An 18,890-nucleotide genomic window follows, 5' to 3' on the forward strand; every position below is an offset into this window, starting at 1 on the left:
GGACAGTTGGTGGGAGTAGGTGACTGACAAAAGACCTGTATGTGTGTGTCCTCTATTTCAGGTCATCATACAAGTAGATTTTTTTCAATCTGCGATCTGAAACATGCATAACACCAGGCGCTGCTCACTGAGGGAGAGCGTCTGGAGATCACACCAGGGTCAGAGCAGATGAGAGATTTTAGCTGCTGATCGATTTTTTTGGGACCACTGTTGTTTCTCACATTCGTTATGGTTGATGTGTGTATGTGTGTGTGTGTGTGTGTGTGTGTGTGTGTGTGTGTGTGTGTGTGTGTTTGTTATGTTGTCACTGCTTTCAGTGAGATACACCTTCCATTAGGCTTGTTTTAGTTCATGATGATAAATGTCTCTAGCTGTTTGTTCAAACTTTGAAATAACACCAGAAACTTTTTGAGTTAAAATGCTAATTAGCTTTCATCTCAGACTTTAAGGAGAGCAGATCTGGCACCAAATGAGTCCGTGCACTGAAGTCATAAAAAACCAAGGCTGGAAGTGGAAGGCTGAATTTAGAAACACCTGCAGTCACAGACGTGCTGCCTACAGGCTGTTACACACAGCAGGGTGACAACATGCTTTCACTACGTTCAGCCAGTGGCGTATCTAAGGGTGGGCCTGGCTGGGCCTTGGCCCGCCCACTTGTAGCCTTGGCCTGGCCAATCAAGCTGCCTTCTTTAGTTAATAAATCCTCCGGATCACAAACCCAGCAGCAGGACCAAAAACGACATATTTTGAAATGACTGACATCTAAAAACCATAAATCCAATCCAAAATCTAGAAAAAAAAAAAAAAGTGCGTACTTGTCAGATTCTCAAGTGTCTGGTGGTACCTGAACATATCTCAAGTGATGCCAGGAAAATGTTTAAACCAAGCAGCAAACTGCGGTCAAAGAATATGAGACAACGCTCAGTGCCCAAATCAGCTGCTTCTCCAGTGTCTGCTTGAGGCTGGCTCCAGGACTACTGGAAGTCACAGCCTGGTCCGTCTCCTGTCTGAATCGCTGTACGGGGGGTGGATTTTTTACAAACTCAGCAGTTTAGAGGATATTTAGACCACGAGCTCGCCCAATCAGAGGCACAGCTCAGCCTACCCCACTGACAGGCCCCCTAAAGCTGTACTTGAAAAACACTTCTAATATGGCGGCGAGACACAATTTGCTTCAAAATCCTGTTTCAGAAACAGACGGGTGAGTCAGGGAAACTATTTCCATCAATTATATATATATATGTATATATCTATACATATTCATACACTCTATGGTCTAAACAGACCAGAGAAGATGGGAGAATTTCATCGACATCGCTTTGACTCTTGTGTCTTCTTTGAAAATTTGACGAAAATAAACTGTTTCCTCTGGCTGAATTCTGTAAAAAGGATCAATTCTGTGCTTCTTCCTGCTTCCAGCAGGCTCTGAATGATCAACACACACTCTGTATTCACAATTCAGAAATCCTTTGAATTTTCCCTGACCCCTAAGAACTGCAGGACCTCGTATTACAGTGAAAAATGAGTCCATGGTGAGTAAAAAAACTCTCTGAATATAGCGCCATCACCACTATTTTTACCATCTGCCTTAGACTGAGTGTATCTGATGATGTGTTGTACACACTAAGTCTTTATTTTCACATTTTAAAAGGATAAAATCTGAAAAATTCAACTCAAGTTTTTCTTTCTTTCCAATATTTAATATCTTTCAAATGTAGTTGCACTGCATGGAGACATTGTTGAGTTAGCCTATAGCCATGGTTGTCTTGAATCTTTTGAGGTGCAGGACTTAACTTGGTGGAGAAAACAGTGACAGAAACAAAAAAACACCAGAAACTGTTTGGGATCCTGAGGTTGAATCAATTGGATCTAGTTTTCCTTCCTTATCTCTTCTTATCTGCCTGTTGTAATTTCATATTCAGCCACAGGCTTCACACTGCTGGGATTCATGCATTGAGGAGCAGAGCTGACTGTGACGCTAGATGCTGTCACACTAAAGTTTACAGCGTGTCCACTTTGAATCAGGTCCTCGTGCAGGTTGATTTCTGGCTACGTCGCTGCATCCAGCCAGTCCAAAATCTAAAAAGCCCTGTAACTTCATTTTTATTTCAGTGTTTGGCTCAGACACATGCAAACACTCAGTTTCATGTTAATGACTGAAGTGGATGCAAGTGGCAGGCTTTGTCTTTTTTCTGCCAGTTTCTCAGGTTCTCTCAGGTTTGGAGGTGATGTTTCCACTGGATGCTTTCCACTGAACAGAAACCAGTGACTAAAATTCAGCTTTGTTTTTGTCAGCTCACATTTGAGTCTGAGATGAGAGGTCTCACATGGTGGACCCGCCCTGTAGCCCGGGTCTGGTCGGCTCTGGCTCCTCTGGGTGTTTGTGTTCATTAACATCAGCCAAACGGCTCTTTTTCATTTCCACCGTTCCTTCACCCTCCTCCATCGCTGGCAACTTCTCCCCCACTCCTTCCATCATCTTCCTCCCTGCTTCCTTAGTTACATATTGATTAGGTTCCCTCTGTGTGTGTGTGTGTGTGTGTGTGTGTGTGTGTGTGTGTGTGTGTGTGCGCACATACAAGCCTGGTCCTGCCCTGGTCAATGAGGTCAACATGGTGGCCAGACAGACCTCCCCACCCCCTTCCATTCTGTGTTGGTTTCTTTTTTTCCTCTGCCTCCTCCATCACCTCCCCTCTCCCTCACCCTGGCTCCTCTCGGGGGGGGGGGGGGGGGGGGGGGGGGGGTAATCTGAGGTGAAAGAGGCGTTGAACGACAGCGTCAGCATCCTTCACGAACTCACCTAACGGCTCATCTGATCACAGCTGACAGGAAATGAATGCTCGGCTTTGCAATGTGTAGCACAGCATCACGTCATGTGTTTCACGCGGCATCAAGATCTGACAGACCGAGGATCCAAGGCGCAGCGAGTGTGTCCCTGTTTAACCCTTTACAGCCCACAGAGACACACTCAGCGGCAAACTGTGAAACCTCTGAGTGAAAAAATACATCTGCAGTAAAAAAGGGAAAATATAAAGTGAGGTGAAATGTTTGAGATTCAACCCTGAGGAAGATGAAGAAGAAGAAGATGATGATGATGATGATGATGATGATGATGATGATGATGATGATGATGATGATAATGATGATTTGTCTGGCCTCAGTAATCCTGTTTATTGCGTAGAAACAGAATAAAAGAGCTGGCTTCTCAAACACCTCCTGACAGTGACCGCCCTCACTGACCCCTCCGGCCGGCAGACTCGCTGTCTGAGTGGAGGAGGGGACAGGATGGATGGGACCAAGGGGTCGATGGAGGTCAGGAGGCAAAGATGGAGGGAGACGCACGCAGAGGAAGCCTGTGAGGATGTGGCAGCAACAAAATATCCTCCTTTATCTAAATATCTGAATCTTTGCTTTTGAACTCCACAGATCTGGTTCTACTTCAGTTTTCTGCCACTTTGAATAAGTTATCTCCACAGATGGCAAAGGTTGCCTCCATGGGAAATGTCCTAAAGTAGTTCCTGTTCAGGTTTGGCACAGCTTGATCAAAAGAAAAAATAAGACAACATCAGTTTTTAGCACACATAAATTGGAATCAATGGCAGGAATTTATATTGTAAACATTGGGAGGTAGATATTTGAAGGAAGAGGTGAAAAGAAAATATTTCATTCAGATAAATGAGGTTTGACAGCAGAAAGGAGCGCATGCTCCAATGAAGTGGAGAATAAAAAGGAAGAGTTTCTGCTTATCAGAAGGAGGTGCCGCTGAGTGGCTTTGATTTGTCATGTTCTCTTCCTTTTCTTCTTCAGGGTCCTTTAGTTTCTTGTGCCTGTTGTTTCAATTTATGTCTCATTTTTTGTACATTTTCCACATACTGGTTGTATTAGCAGTGGTGCTTTTGCTCCTGTGTCCAGACTACATGTAACCATGGCTGCATTGTTAGCAGCCTGTAGCATGTCAATGCTAACCATTGCTGGGCCTGGTGTTCTCTGTGAGCTGAGGACGACGTGCTGGTGCTGCGGTGTGATCCAAGAAGAGACAACATCGACGTGTCCTTCATCCATGGTTATGGGGAATGTCAGATGTACCTGAAGTGCGTGAATAAGTAAAAATGATTGCGTTCACTGAACACACTCAAATTTCATGGACGGTGAACTGAATTGCTCAGTCTATAGCTCATAAACAGGAAGTGAACAGCCACTCACAACCTGAGGGGCACCAAAAGGTGCCGAGAGATAAGGGGAGTTCTGGACAGGTGACTGGAGGTGACTGGAGGTGAGGGGAGGTACCGAGAGACGCTGAGCACTCTGATACTGTGTGTGCAGCAACAGAACTTAGATGTAGCACTGCAGCATCCTCTGTGCATTCAGCATGGCTACGCCACACTTTTTCTGTCTGTGGTGCTGTAACAGCATGCAGGGATTCATGTATTTGGGGAATTAGCTTGAGGGATATGGATTAAAGTCTCGATAGCTCTACTGGAAAAGAGAATTTGTAGCAAAAAATGAACTTGTTTATTTTTTGGACCATGAACCATGTTCAAAATGTTAAAGAAATGAACTTTGAGTGTGAACTAGTTCATTTGAATTGGTGTGAACTGAACTTTGAGCTGATTGACTTTTTGTGTTAACTGGCACATCACTGTCTGTCTCCATTAAGGTGGATGGACTAACCATGCTAACCCAGCAGATGGAATACCAGAGGGCAGAGTAGCATCATGCTAGTCACAGACATGGCTAATGGAGCTGACATCAGACACCAACGCCATGTTGGAGGAGCTTCACCTGCTGTGAGCAGACAGGATCCAGGAGACAGAGACTGAACAGACTGCTGAAGAAGCTCAGTCCTGGACCCTGTGGAGGTGGAGGCTGATGGAGAGTGGTGAGCTGTCATCACTGATGGACTTTGTTTTGTTTTTTAAAATTGACACTAGTTATAATATTCTGTTTATATGTTCTTGAATATTTGGCACCATATACTTTATTGCATTGCTGCTGTGACTCTGAATTTCCCTTCAGGGATTGAAAAGGTACATTCTATTCTATTCTATTCTATTCTATCATATTCTATTCTTTAATCTGTGTTCAAATATTTCTGCTGAAGCAGTACGTCTTCCATTTTCTGATGATCAGTGCAAGAACTGAGCTTCAGTCAGAGGGTTAATAGAGAGGTCAGACGGGGACTCTGTTGAAGCTTGATGATCAGTGATCACAGAGACTAAACCATCTGTGTTTGGAGGGGGATCAGGTCTGCCCTGGTCTGCTTGGGGTCTACAGCAGAGGTTTAATGAGAGCCACAGAGCCAACGCAGACATTTTGCAGAAACCTCCTGAAGCAGAATACGATAACTGTTGTGAGCAGGAAAATGGGAAATATTGACCAGTTGATGAGTGGAGCTCTTATTGAGCTGAGTTGAGAGGTCAAACACTTCACTGGCTACAGGTCTGCACACTCAGCACTATGAGCAGAGCGGACTGACGTTATTTTCAAACCTTGAAACAACTCGTTTCCTGAGTTCAGATGTGAAGCAGCAGACGGAGAGGACAGGCTGCTCTCAGAGCCAGGTGCTGCTTTAGGCTGAACTCAGAGGTCCTCCTCTTTGAGTCCAGACAGACTCTGACAGTCAGGATTTCATGTTTGGACTGCTTCAGGGTTTAATGAGATGTTAAATGTTCCCCATTAGCATGCAGCGCAATGAAATGAACCTGAGCTGAGGGAAGGGATTCAAATTGGTTCTGCACTATGGCTCCCTCTGGTGGTTGAAACATGCAACAACAGTCAGACGGATGGGACAGTGCTCTTAAAAAAAGCAGCGTGGGGCTTCTGTCCACATTTAAGATTTGTGACTAAGCAGCCCAATTCACACATCTGTGACTGCAGGTCACATTGACACTCTTTCTTGTTTGGTCGTTTGATTGTGTTAATGATGGGCGAGGCTGAAGTCAGGAAGCACATTCCTTACAATGTGAAACGTTTTTGTCTTTTAGAGTCTTGTTTTAATGATTTTACTTGTGGCTGAAAATGCACCAGTTGTAGAAATCAGGACCTAATCCAGTTCCTTTAAGGAGCCTTTAACAACATGCTGTAAGCTGCATTTTGTGAATACTTTGAAAACTTTAATAAGAGTTGTTTTCAGGTTTGTTAAGAAGCCAAGGAGTGGTTCCTTCTGATGTGTGGTTAATACCATGCTTTTCAAAGTACTGCAGGCTGTATTCTTAAATCAACTATCAAACAAAATAACAGGGGTGGCTAACATCAGAACATGGACCAAATAATAGCCTGTGCAGATATTAAATACAGCCTTCAGTACATACCTGCTGTCTTTTTCCTCACACTGGAGTTTACAGCTGACAGGACTTGATTGTACTTTGAAGAAATGAAAAAAAACACACAAACAAAAGCCCCATCGGAGGATCATTCAGGCTCTTTTCAAATCAAATATTAGAGACATTTCAGCCCACATGAAGACAATGTTCTACCTCATTCAAACACCAGAGTATGACAAGAAATTTGGTTTTGTTGTCTGTTTTTTCAGCATCATGATGTAAAGATAAATCTCTGAGGAGTCCACAAAAATAAAAAGTGCAAACAACACATTAGTCTCTGACAAACTCACCTCTTCATATCCAGTTTGTACTTTAGTAAAGAGCCAGAAATGTCTTTGTTTTCAAGATGCCTTGAGAAACATGATAGATTTATCAATACACACTTTCAGTAATGATGGTTATGGTTTGTTAGACTTGATGTAAAACAAAAATCCTCTCACAATAAACAAAAAGTGATCTTGTGTTTCCTGAATTTTGCAGGTAAAAGTTAAGGGTTGTAAAATATCAGTTTAAAGCAGTTTTCTGACACAGATTTGGTGTAGTAAAGAAAGTAACTGAGTAACCCTGGTAGGTTTAGGTTTTACACCCTGAATGTTCAGGGTGTCTGACATACGCTCAGGCTGGGGTCTGCTCCTTTGTTTGACTCTTCTCACTGATGGTCTCCTCCTTTCTGTCCATTTCTTTCCTCTCTGTCTCCTCTTCCTCCACAGTTGGAGGTAACCACGACTCTTTGTGCAGCTTCTCAATCCTCTCTACCTCTTGGATACCGGGGGGGGATGTGTGCTGCATGTGTTCTGGCAGGTGTTTGAACTCATCCTCATTCACGTCATAGTCCTTCATCTTTGAGTCCAGGATCCACCAGTAGCCAAAAAACCCCACATCCAGCATCCGCTGAGGCAGCTCCCTCCAGGGCACTGACAGGTTGGAGCACTGGGCCTCGTACAGAGCGACATCTGGGTCAAAGTCAGCGCGATAAGCCAGAGAAATTAAACCCAGACTAATGTGATGGAGCCGTCCCTCGTTACGGAGCTTTATCAGACTCTGCACATGGCCATCAGAGGTAGCATTTCGGATCCAGGGTGACAGGAGACCCAGCTTGTTAGAACGCTCCAGCAGCGCAGCTTCGAATGACGACTTGTCGGGTTTAGAGTAAAAACAAGCCAAGGCCCCGCCCACAAGAGTCCCGTACACCGAAGCTTTGATCGGTCGCTCCCAGGCTCCAACAACCATCTCCCGACATGCCTCTTTGTAGTCTGATGCTAGGCTGCGAAACCACACACCTGTAAGAAAGAGGAAGAGTTAACAAGTGTCCCAAAGCTCTCAGCTGCTGATAAACTACAGGTGAATGACACTATTCAGATCAAAGAGAAACTTGGGGATTTTTTAAAGTGGACTCACTCTACATATTTTTACAACCTCTGACTTACAGACCTTTTAAAGACCTTTTAGACCTTTTAAAGTGTAGTCCATATAAATGTAATGGTGGCAATTCAATCAAATACCGAGTTAGCAACAGATTGTTATTCAGAAACAAAACACATTACAAAGAGGATCCCTGTTAAGACAGACCTTACACCTAAACCTTAAACCCTTATCTGACGACCCCCAAAGCCATTTGACTCCCTAACCTGAATCCATTATTTAACTGGCATGGAAGAGTTTGTATTTTTTCAATTACTCATTCAGTTAAATTCCTCATGTCTTTTTTTAAATCTGCATTTCATTCAAATGTTGTGTCTGAATGTAGCTTACCATCTGATCATCAGTAACCCCTTTGGCTTTCTGCTGGGTTATGTCTAGAGAGCCTGTAAGCTTTGTAAAGAGCGATGAGAGGGTGCCGGTCTCACAGAGCTATCACCACAAAGAGGGTCCTCTTTAGATTTCCTAGTGTGACACTAACGGTATCAATGTGTGCCTGCAAGTGTTAGTTAAAGACTCTGCGGTTAAGTCATGGTAGCTAAAGTAGGCAAAAAATAGATTCACAAGATGCTAGCCTAATGCTGCTGCCAGACACCCCTCACTGGATGAGTTTCCTGCGTGGCTCTGGTGTTCAGTTTCTCACCCGCTTTGCTCTGTTTCAGCCTCTGCCATCGGCTTCCTGCGGCCGGAGTGGCTGCTGTTTCAGCCGCCGCACAGAACATCCTCCTCGCTGCACGAAACGAAGACATTTTTACAGACTTTATTCACAGCTACGGTCACCTTCACCCACCACTCACATCCTGCCTGTCAAACAGACGGTTCACATGGAGCCAAAATGGCGCTTGCAAGGCGGAACGGTGAAATTCTTCCGACTGAAAGCTATGCCTCGCTAAAGTTCCGCATTACTGTCGTTTGAACGGATGGGATAAAGTAAATTTATAACGTGAAGTAAAACCACTCATCTTAATTAAATATTATTCAGTTTTTATGTGACGTAACCAAAACGTGTACAGATAAAAAAAAATAAATAAATAAAGGAAAGAAAAAACATTTAGTTTTTTTTAAACTTTGCAGTAAAAACACGTTAAATAATATATTATTATTATTATTATTATTATTATTATTATTATTATTATTAATAGTAACAATAATAATCATAATGATTATATATATATATATATATATATATATATATATATATATATATATATATATATATATATATATATATATATATATATCCTCCGTTGCTAGGCGCTGCCCAAGTAGCTTCCTGTTGCAGCAGCTCTCTCGTCTTTGTCCGTTTCTTGTAATTTTTTGTCTCTTTTTCGTCATCTTTGTATTTGGAGTGGATCATCACTTTGTATGGTTCATTGTCGGTCACGGACACCAAACTTTGTGTGGCTTCGGCAGTATTTTTTACTACTTTTCTCCTGTGTTTGTCTGGAGATCCTACATGTAACCATGGCTGCATTGTTTACATGCAAAATTAGCAGTTAGCAGCCTGTAGCTTGTAAATGCTAACTAGTGTAGGGCTTGATGATTTCCCTCGAGCTGAAGAGGAGGAGGTGAGGACGAGGTGCTGGTTCTCGGCTGTGAGCTGGGAGTTGAGGACGTGGACCTGTCCTTCCATCCATCGTTGTTGGGAACGTGGGATCTACCTCCGGGGGATGGACGAGCTAGCTGTGCTAACCCAGCGGCATCGTGCTGTTCACGGACGTGGCCGACGGAGCTGACATCGGACGCCGGCGCCACATTGGAGGAGCTTCACCTGCTGTGAGCAGACAGGATCCAGGAGACAGAGACTGAACAGACTGCTGGGGAGGCTCAGTCCTGGACCCTGTGGAGGTGGAGACTGGCTGGGCTGGAGAGTGGTGGACGAGTGGTGGACGGGATGTCGTCATCTAATTTCTTATGGACTTTTTTGTACTTTCTATACTCTTTCTTACTTTTGTTTTCTTAAATGCTGCGGTGACTCCTGAATTTCCCCTTGGGGATAAATAAAGTATTTTCTATTCTATTCTATTCTATTCTATTCTATTCTAATATATAAACATATATATATATATATATATATATATATATATATATATATATATATATATATATATATATATATATATACATACACACACACACACACACACACACACACACATATCTATCTATCTATCTATCTATCTATATATATATATATATATATATATATATATATATATATATATATATATATATATATATATATATATATATATAGTACTTAAATAAAGATGAAAAAATATTTAGTTAACAGATTGTTTTACTGATTGGAAGATATGCCTCGCCTAAGTTCGGCATTATTGAGACTTCAACGAATGAGACCAAGTTGATACATCACGTGTAGAACAACTTGCCTTAATTAGAGATTATTTAGATTTTATACGTAACATAACCAGAACGCAGTACACAGTTTGTCTGACCCAAACAAGTATCAAAAAATACGTAAGATCGGATAAATTGAAATCTACTTAAAACAAAAAGCAAAACAAGAAAAAAACTGGGCCGTAAAATATGTTTTAGATAACAAGATAGGACACAGATAGGCCTTTAAATAAAGATTAAAAAATACATGTGACAGACTGTTGGAAGAACCTGGGCCACGTGACGGCTTTGTTTACGAGGTGACGTGTACCGGAAGACATGTCAACCGGACTGCCTGACAGCTTCTACGTGATCAATGAAAGACAAACGTTGGCTGTGCCTTCTTATTATCATCAGGTTTTGTTCGTTTATTAACACTGTCTGGGTTTTTTGCCATACATTTAAGCTGTGCACATTTACAGCTTCAAATACACGTTTAACTGCCCTACTTGTATTCGGTTAGCCTAGCAGGTAGTATCGGCCGTCATAGCTTCGTGGCAACTGTCACGCCATCATCACCATCAGGGATATCCTGCTGATGACAGGTAGGTTTAAACGACTATCTCTCACGACACAAAGGTACACGGGGTTGCTGTCTCACTGATTGAAGACACTGAGCTGAATGACTCGGTATGTAACTGTTGTTTTGAACTCTCTAAACGGTTAGCCGACTGCTCTGAAAACGAACATATGCTATCTTTATATGGCTGAAAGCGGATCAGTTGACTCGTGGTCTGCTCAGCCTTGGGGCTTTGCTTTTTCTGCGAAAATGTCTTACATCAGTTCATCGTCTTTCAGGTATTGCTGAAAGTGTCTGACTCTTCACTGCAACCATGGCCAGTCCCAATGATCTACAATTTCAAGGTTGGAACTGAGAAATTCAAACTAACATGCTTTTATATGTCTCCAAACTGTGGCTTTATAGTGGAAAATAATGCATGTGTAGGAGCAAAGAGGGTTAAAGTAGATCTGTGCATTTTGTTCTGTAAACTCCAGTGTTATCAGAGGCAGTGGTTATGGAGCTTTTTGTCTTTGTGTTGGACTTTCTATATCTGACACTCTCAGCTTTCTTTCTCCAACGCCCTGTGCTTCTTGCTGTGCTACGGCAGAGTTCGAGGAAGCCGCAGAGCTCCTATCTGCAGACCCCGGAGCCTCCACGCTCAGCATGTCATCCTCAAACACGAACAGCACATCAGCTCCAGCAGCAGGAGGTGGTGGAGGAGGTGGTGGAGGAGAAGATGTAAAGTTGGACTTGTCCGAGGATGAAGAGGGCCAAGAAGAGAGCTCAGAGGTGAGTGGATTATCTAACAGTACTCATGGCTCCTTGGCACAGATTTCAGAGTTGTTGTATTCAAAGGGTGTCTGTGCTTTCAGCTGTTAGGAGGTCAGAAAGCTACCAGTGGGTTCTGGACCTTTGAGTACTATCAGTCTTTCTTCAATGTAGACACAGTACAGGTAGGATTCATATACATCTGTTTACTACACACATTTCAGAATGAAAACCTATGTTTACATTGTTGTCTGATAATTATTACATGTTCCAGGTTCTGGACAGAGTTAAAGGCTCTGTAATGCCATTACCTGGAAAAAACTTCATCAAACATCACCTCAGGAGTAACCCTGACCTCTATGGTGAGGAAATGTTACACAGTTCTACATGATATGGTTAAGTTTTTCAATATTGTGTTTTTGGGTCTGAATTAGTTGATGTGTGTAAAATATTTAAAGATTTATTGTTGACTGCAAAAGTTGTTTGTGGTTGATTATGTGTGATTTTGTGTGTGTGTGTGTGTGTGTGTGTGTGTGTGTGTGTGTGTTCAGGTCCGTTTTGGATCTGTGTGACCCTGGTGTTCTCTGTAGCCATCAGTGGAAACCTGTCCACGTTTCTGAGTGAGAGCGGGAACCCTGCTTACCACTACAGGCCTCAGTTCCACAGAGGTGAGCGCTGCACACGGTGCCTCATCACACACATTGCTTCATCACACACAGCCGCTCTGTTGGCCTTCACCTCTCTGAACCGCTCCCTGTGTTGTGCTTTGCTCTCTGCTCCCAGTGACGATAGCTGCAGCTGTGATTTTCCTGTACGCCTGGCTTGTGCCTGTTGGTCTGTGGGGTTTCCTGACCTGGAGACAGGGGACTGAGAGGCAGGTTGGAGGCTACTCCTTCCTGGAGACTGTCTGTGTGTACGGCTACTCGCTCTTCATCTACATCCCCACCTCTGTGAGTCCACTACTCCACTACTCCCTGTAGAGTTTTAATCAAGGAAGAATGAATGAATGAATTTATTTCATTTAGATGACAACTTTAACAGTGAGAAATAAAAATAAATAATCCGAACGAAAGACAATCACTTTTTAAGTTTTCCAGTTTACATGAGCTAAAAGGAGCAGGGAGAAGTATGAGCTTATCCAATCCTGCCCCTTTGAACTGTGTTATACAAAGTTATAACACTGTCTTTTATTCACTCCCAAGAGACATGTACAACGTATCATTTATACAGGAAAATACACTCCTACCCATGTCTTCTTCATCAGTGTATTTACCATACCCTGTCAAATTGTGTTTTAAAGACAAACTTAGACTTTGTGATGTTAATCCATTAATTTGCTAATGGAGAATCATCTCTTTGTGCCTCTTTTTGATCAGACCTATACTATAAATTTGTATCAGTCCTGCTCTCAGCCTGTTCCACGGTTTAACTCCATGAACAGTGACATCGACTTTTGAATGCAGTATACACACTTCTAACCTCAAGTTTGACATTTTCCCCTAAATTATAACTGCCCTCTTGATTATGAAACGTTTTCTGAATGTTTATTGGCAGCAAATTCTTCCTCTCTTTGTAGAGTGGTTGAGCTGTTTTTTGATCCACCAAAGTCACAAAGTTTTAGAGCTTTGGATTTTAAAAAAATCATTTTGTGTGCCTGAAAATCAGAATTATGAATAAATATTCAAGTATTTCTAAATTCAAATATGGTCAAAAAAAATGCAACGTAATAAAAAAGTCTAATAAATAGATAAATGTAGTTTGAAATGTCATAACTGCATATCAGTGGTCCGGCCTCTTGGCTCTGTCTCAGTAAATCAGAAATCCTGGTTCCTACCGCTGTGGAACATCGATGTTTCTCCTCCTCTGCCCATCAGCCTCAGCAGATGGACGCCAAAGAAAACCTCCTGGTGCTGAGAAAAGATGACATTCAAGCACCAACATTTCTATTAACACTTGGGGAAAAATCTCCATATGTTGGTATCAGAGGAAGCCTCCATCAGGATCAATGCCTCTCTGACTGTCAGGGTTTGGTTGCTGGAGTAGACATGTAAATGCATCTTTGTTTTCAAACGGCTGGGAGAGATTGAAAAGAGAAATAAAAAGTCACTTCCCCAGCATCCAAAGAGCCACAGGAGGAGGTCAGGTCAAGTTTTGCTGGGTTTGCTTGGAAGCTGACTGAGACTCCTTTGTTTTGAGTCAGCTCTGGAGTGGAGCCATTAAGGCGGCTGACTCAGATCAGCAGTAAAGAAGATCCCGAGTTGTCTCACGTGCTTTTTCATGTTAGCTGTACACAGAGCAGTGTAGGGACACCAGCATGACTGCAAAGCCCACAAAACCAGGTCTGAAATGTTCCCTCATCATCCATGAGCCTGTCACAGGAAGCCTTTAGCCGCCTGAAGTCCTTCATCCAGATAGGTAACGTTATGAAGCCAAACAGTAAGAAATTATTCCGCTGACAATGTCCCGAACGGATCATCTCACACTGATAACAATGGCAAATGTGAAGTGTGAGAAGCTTTGTTGTTGGAGCAGAGAAAATCAAGTCTTGGAGTGGGCCTCACACTTCCCTAACCACCTGCAGGTTCTGTGGATCATCCCTGTGGAGTGGCTACGCTGGGCGCTAATCCTGATTGCCATGGTGATCTCTGGCTCCGTCTTGGTCCTCACTTTCTGGCCTGTGGTCCGTGATGACACCAAGGTGATGGCAGTGGCAACAGTCGCCACCATCGTGGTTCTTCACACGCTGCTGGCCATCGGCTGTAAGGTCAGTCTGGATGACCAGATCGGGCTGGAGACGGCGTCCCGTGTTGGATCTTGACCAAAGAGTTAACTTTTCTCTTCTGTCCCTTGTAGATGTACTTCTTCCATACAGAGGCTCATATACCAACACCTGTGGCTACAGCTCCCCCAGCCCACATCACACTGACCCCCAAACCTCACTGACCTACAGCCAGGAGGAAGAGGAGGAAGAGAAGGAAGAGGAGGAGCTGAAGGACGTTTCTGTTGCTTTTTAAATCCCATGCAGACATCAAACCGTGCAGACAGCTGAGTTGAGGCAATACAAGTTGTTGCCGTTGTTTGATTTGAGGATCTAATGAGGAGCAGAGACGAGAGGGTGTGTGTGTGTGTGTGTTCGTTTCTTGTTTATACCCAGGTGGTTGTACTGTGACTGAAGTAGCACTTTGTTCATCGCAATAATTGTATATTTCTACTGTGAGGGTGCATCACATGAACCTGACATGGCTTCCTCCATCCCTTTGACATGTGACTTTCCTCGTTTCACAAGAAGCATTTAAAACAAGTGGGAAAAGGAGAGTGTGTGAAGAGAAGATAAAACCATACACACACATTGAAACGCTGCTGTGAATCAGTCCACTTTAAAATCTATGAGCAGGATTTAAAGGTCTGTGGCACCACATACCTGCATCTTAAGGTGAAGACAGTGAACACAGCGTAGATCCAAGGAGTGACCTGGAAACTGGAAGTCCCACATGGTGTGACCGTGCTCTTTACTGTGAGCCTGACTTTCCAGTGGCACAGTGAAACATGGGCTGCCACAAGTTTTATTCTGTATTTGTTGCTCAAAAATTGGCTCATGGAAAATAAAAAAGTGAAGAAGAAAGAGGAGCTTTCCAATCAGAGCTGGTTCATTGAAGTCCTTCTGTTTTACGTTGTTTCTCACTCCACAGAGGGATGGATCCTGGGATGGGAGCGGCTGAATAGAACGGTGGTCTGGTTAATTACAGTTACTGTGTTGGCCCAATATTTCTCAAAGTGTCATCACGAGTAACAGCTGAACAACTTTTCACACCATCTTTAAAGTTTAATCCTAAAATGTCACAAAACCTGTCGAAAGTTCAAATTTCATCCGACAAAACTGTGAGGATGAAGTGAAACATTATAAACACAGGTGTAAGTGGTTAAAGGTAAAAACACCAACCCGTTACTTTAAATGTTCAATTCATGTGAATACTTTCCAGCTGTCAAAGGTCTGAATGAAGAAAAACAGGTTCAGTTCAGTGTGGCAGGAAACAACATTCCCCGAGTTTTTGCTCGTTTTTGTAGCTTACAGGTCCCTGAAGAATGAAAATGCTACATTTTTGGACTCACTGCACTCACCCTCAGTTTGCCTGTGTTTGCTGGTGATGAGGAATATTAGCAACCTTAGGGTAAATATTTCACCTGGTAAACATTCACAGACGGTACCCCAGTTTTCCTGCGGCACAGAGCTGTCAGCAGCAGTTAGCCAATCGTAGCTAACCCAATCAAACTTCAGTCTCACACTGGGGACTTGCTTTCTCCGGACAGGTGAAGCTTCCTGAAACTAAATGGACAGGTCCGACCGGCTTCAGTCTAAATTTGAAGTCCTACAAATGTATCCCATGATGCTTTGGTTGCCGATGTGTGAAAAGGCACCTTGTCAGACGATAATGCAGGTTAAGAATGTGAAACAGGAGGTCTCAGCTTCTGCTCTTTGGGAATTGTAACCTTGTACAAAATGTATTGGTTGACTTTAATTGAACTTTGATTGTAACTTGAGAGAAATGTTATTCTCTGCAGGATTATTTATTTCCTACTGTCATTCTTTTGTTTTCTTTGTTCTTTTTTGTTAATAAAGCCTGACTCCTGATCCTCATTCCTCCTTAGACCAGCATGAACCAGTCTAATGAAACACAGTCCTGTCAGGACCGAGGTCTGATGGCTGGAGTTTTTGAAGTGGATTGGTAGCCGGCTTTGTGAAGCTGCATTGTGAATAATTTCTGTACTCACTTGTATTCTTCAGTTAAACTTCCCTCAGAGTCCGTGTTCATCGTCAGAAACAGCTTCAGCTGAGGAGGTTTGAACTGACTCAGTCATGCTCTTAAACCTCAGCCTAACACCCACATGATCTGAGTCACAGAGTTCAGAGAAAGAATTAATAGAAGAGATCCACTGCTGTGACTAATGGCTGAAATGAAACAGACTGAACTACTAATAATATGACTCTGGAGGAAGACCAGAAGACCCCCTGAAGGCCTGACTCTGGACCTGGTTGGGGATAGATTTAGAGTTTTGAACTGTGTAAAGTTGGTAAAGTTCAGAATCACAGCATAATAAAACAGAACCTTTGATATTCAGATGTCTCTTCAACTAATGATCCTTTGAACTGGGGCACTGATCCGGTCTACCTGACAAACCGAATCCTAAGCAATCGTTTGTCTAATTGTTAGCAAAAAGTGTCCCGTGGACTTTCAGGGGCTGTGAGGAGGATCTGTTTATGGTAGACTGCAGCGCCACCTTCTGGCCTGGAGTCTCACACACACTGTGGAGAAGATGGGACTCTGAACAAGTCGTGTGTTTGTTTTGGAAATGAATGGAGATCAGAGGTTCTTTTTGGCTCTACTTTGTTCAAGTCAACTTTTTACCAGATCCAGCTCCACGAGGTAAGGCATTTATCAACATTTAGGTAGAGCTACGCTTTAGCTGCATTTCCACCAAGCAGTCCGGATCAGTAGGCGGCGTGTAAGCCGGATGCCGAAAGCCGCAGCTGGTAAACAATAGCGTGGCAGTCTGGTCTCGGTTCAGTCTGGCACCCATACAGAAGGGTCCCAAAAAAGAAGTCTGGCTTGTCTCGGTTTTAATGGATCTGTCCCGGGATAAGTCAAACTTCAAACTTTATTTATTGATAGGGCACTTTTCATACTTTAAAAGCAACACAAAGTGCCTCACAGAGGCTAAAAACAAGATAAGAAAAAGACAAATCCATACACACATTCGCAGACAAACACACATACACACCTACTCCCATACACATTCATACTAACTGTAAAGAGAAGGGAGAGAGAGACATGGCTGAGCACCGAGGACTGCGGTGAGGAATAAGCTACCTTTGGGGGCTATTAACACTGAGGAGGGCTCCCGGCCCACAAGGAGCGCAGCCGGAAACTTCCCCGCCCCGCACAGACTTGAGGCCCCACAACACAGTGCAGTGGCCTATAGCCATGCAGGCAAAGCCGTCCCCTCGCAGCAGCCCCAGAAATGGACCAGGAGCAGCCCCCAGTGCGGAAAGCCCCCACAAGGAAACACTGGAGCTAAAAACCATCATACTAAAACAATAATAAAAATGTAAGAAGAAAGATAAAATAACATAAAATGGATAAGTGAAATGACATAAAAAATTAAGAATAAAATGATAAGAGTTTGACTCAAAGAATGAAGAAGATATACAGTAATATAATAAAACAATAAGTAATAAAAGAATAAATTAACTTGGGTAAATCAAGTAAAAGCTTGATTAAAAAGGTGAGTTTTAAGCCGTTTTTTTAAATATCAACAGACTCTGCAGCCCTGAGATTCTCTGGCAGGCTGTTCCACAATCGGGGGCCATAATAAGTAATAGCCGCCTCCCCGTGTGTCTTAGTTCTAACTTTTGGTATGGTTAAAAGGCCAGTGCCAGAGGACCTCAGGGTCTGTGAGGGCTGATACGGTAAAAACAGGTCAGATAAATAAGAAGGCCCAAGGCCGTTAAAACATTTATTAACTATTAAAAGAACCTTAAAATCGATCTTGAAACGCACAGGGAGCCAATGCAGCGATTTTAAGACTGGAGTAATATGTTCCCGCCCTCTGGTCGTCGTCAGCACTGGTGCGGCTGAATTTTGTAATAACTGGAGGTTGGAAATTGTCTTTTTGGGAAGAGCAGAGAGCAGGGCATTACACTGATCTAAACGAGAAGAGATAAAAGCATGCATCAACACCTCCGTGCTGGCCTGAGAGAGAAACGGGTGGCCTCTGGCTTTATTTTTGAGATGATAAAAACTGATCTTGGTTACATTCTTAATGTGTGGCATAAAAGAAAGCTCAGAGTCAAAAATCACGCCCAGATTTTTTACAGAATTTGTTGGTTTGAGACCTTGAAGTTTTGGTAAAAGTTTCTCTCTCTGGCCTTCAGGGCCAATGACTAGAACCTCTCTTTTGTCCTGGTTGAGCTGTAGGAAGTTTGCTGCCATCCATGACTTGATATCTAAGATGCATTTACAAAGGGCATCAATAGGCCCTGTGTCATCAGGAGACACGGCGATGTACAGCTGCGTGTCATCAGCATAGCTATGGAAGCTGATGCTGTGCCTCCTGATGACATCCCCCAGGGGAAGCATGTAAAGATTAGAAAGAGTTGGACCTAAAATTGACCCCTGGGGGACCCCACACTTTATCTCATGGGTTCCTGAGGAACGTGTATCCAAACTTACAAAGAAGCTGTGATCAGTCAGGTAGGACGTGAACCAATTCAAAACAGTACCAGAGAGGCTGACTAGGTGCTTCAGTCTGTTTAATAAAATGTGATGGTCTACTGTATCGAAGGCGGCAGTCAGATACAGCAGCACCAAGACTGTGAGTTTATGGTTATCTAAATTGCACCTGATATCATTTAAAATCTTAACAAGAGCCGTCTCCGTACTGTGAGTCAACCTAAAACCAGACTGATGCTTCTCTAAAAT

At 43.0% G+C, this 18,890-nt stretch overlaps 2 protein-coding genes across 3 annotated transcripts; one reads left to right on the forward strand and one right to left on the reverse strand.

Annotated features, from left to right (window-relative positions):
* Positions 1-5,990: 5,990 nt before the first annotated feature.
* On the reverse strand, positions 5,991-8,619 carry timm29 (translocase of inner mitochondrial membrane 29). The gene is made up of 2 exons (XM_074696690.1): positions 8,386-8,619; positions 5,991-7,603 (listed from the first exon to the last, which is right to left on the reverse strand). Exons 1-2 carry the CDS (start codon positions 8,489-8,491, stop codon positions 6,939-6,941), a joined length of 771 nt encoding a protein of 256 aa, XP_074552791.1. The 5' UTR covers positions 8,492-8,619; the 3' UTR covers positions 5,991-6,938.
* Positions 8,620-10,384: 1,765 nt separating this feature from the next.
* Positions 10,385-15,034, forward strand: yipf2 (Yip1 domain family, member 2). Of its 2 annotated transcripts, XM_074697476.1 has the most exons (10): positions 10,388-10,499; positions 10,606-10,687; positions 10,941-11,006; positions 11,252-11,433; positions 11,517-11,597; positions 11,687-11,774; positions 11,964-12,080; positions 12,196-12,362; positions 13,994-14,176; positions 14,266-15,034. In XM_074697476.1, exons 3-10 carry the CDS (start codon positions 10,976-10,978, stop codon positions 14,353-14,355), a joined length of 939 nt encoding a protein of 312 aa, XP_074553577.1. In that variant the 5' UTR covers positions 10,388-10,499; positions 10,606-10,687; positions 10,941-10,975; the 3' UTR covers positions 14,356-15,034. The 2 variants fall into 2 exon arrangements, with proteins under 2 accessions (XP_074553578.1, XP_074553577.1); XM_074697477.1 differs by having other exon boundaries at positions 10,385-10,687; positions 12,003-12,080.
* The last annotated feature ends 3,856 nt before the right edge of the window (positions 15,035-18,890 follow it).

The sequence above is a fragment of the Halichoeres trimaculatus genome, unplaced genomic scaffold, assembly GCF_033239565.1.
Source record: "Halichoeres trimaculatus isolate MK-OKI-2021-1 unplaced genomic scaffold, fHalTri1.1 fHalTri1_scaffold_20, whole genome shotgun sequence".
NCBI lineage: Eukaryota > Metazoa > Chordata > Actinopteri > Labriformes > Labridae > Halichoeres > Halichoeres trimaculatus.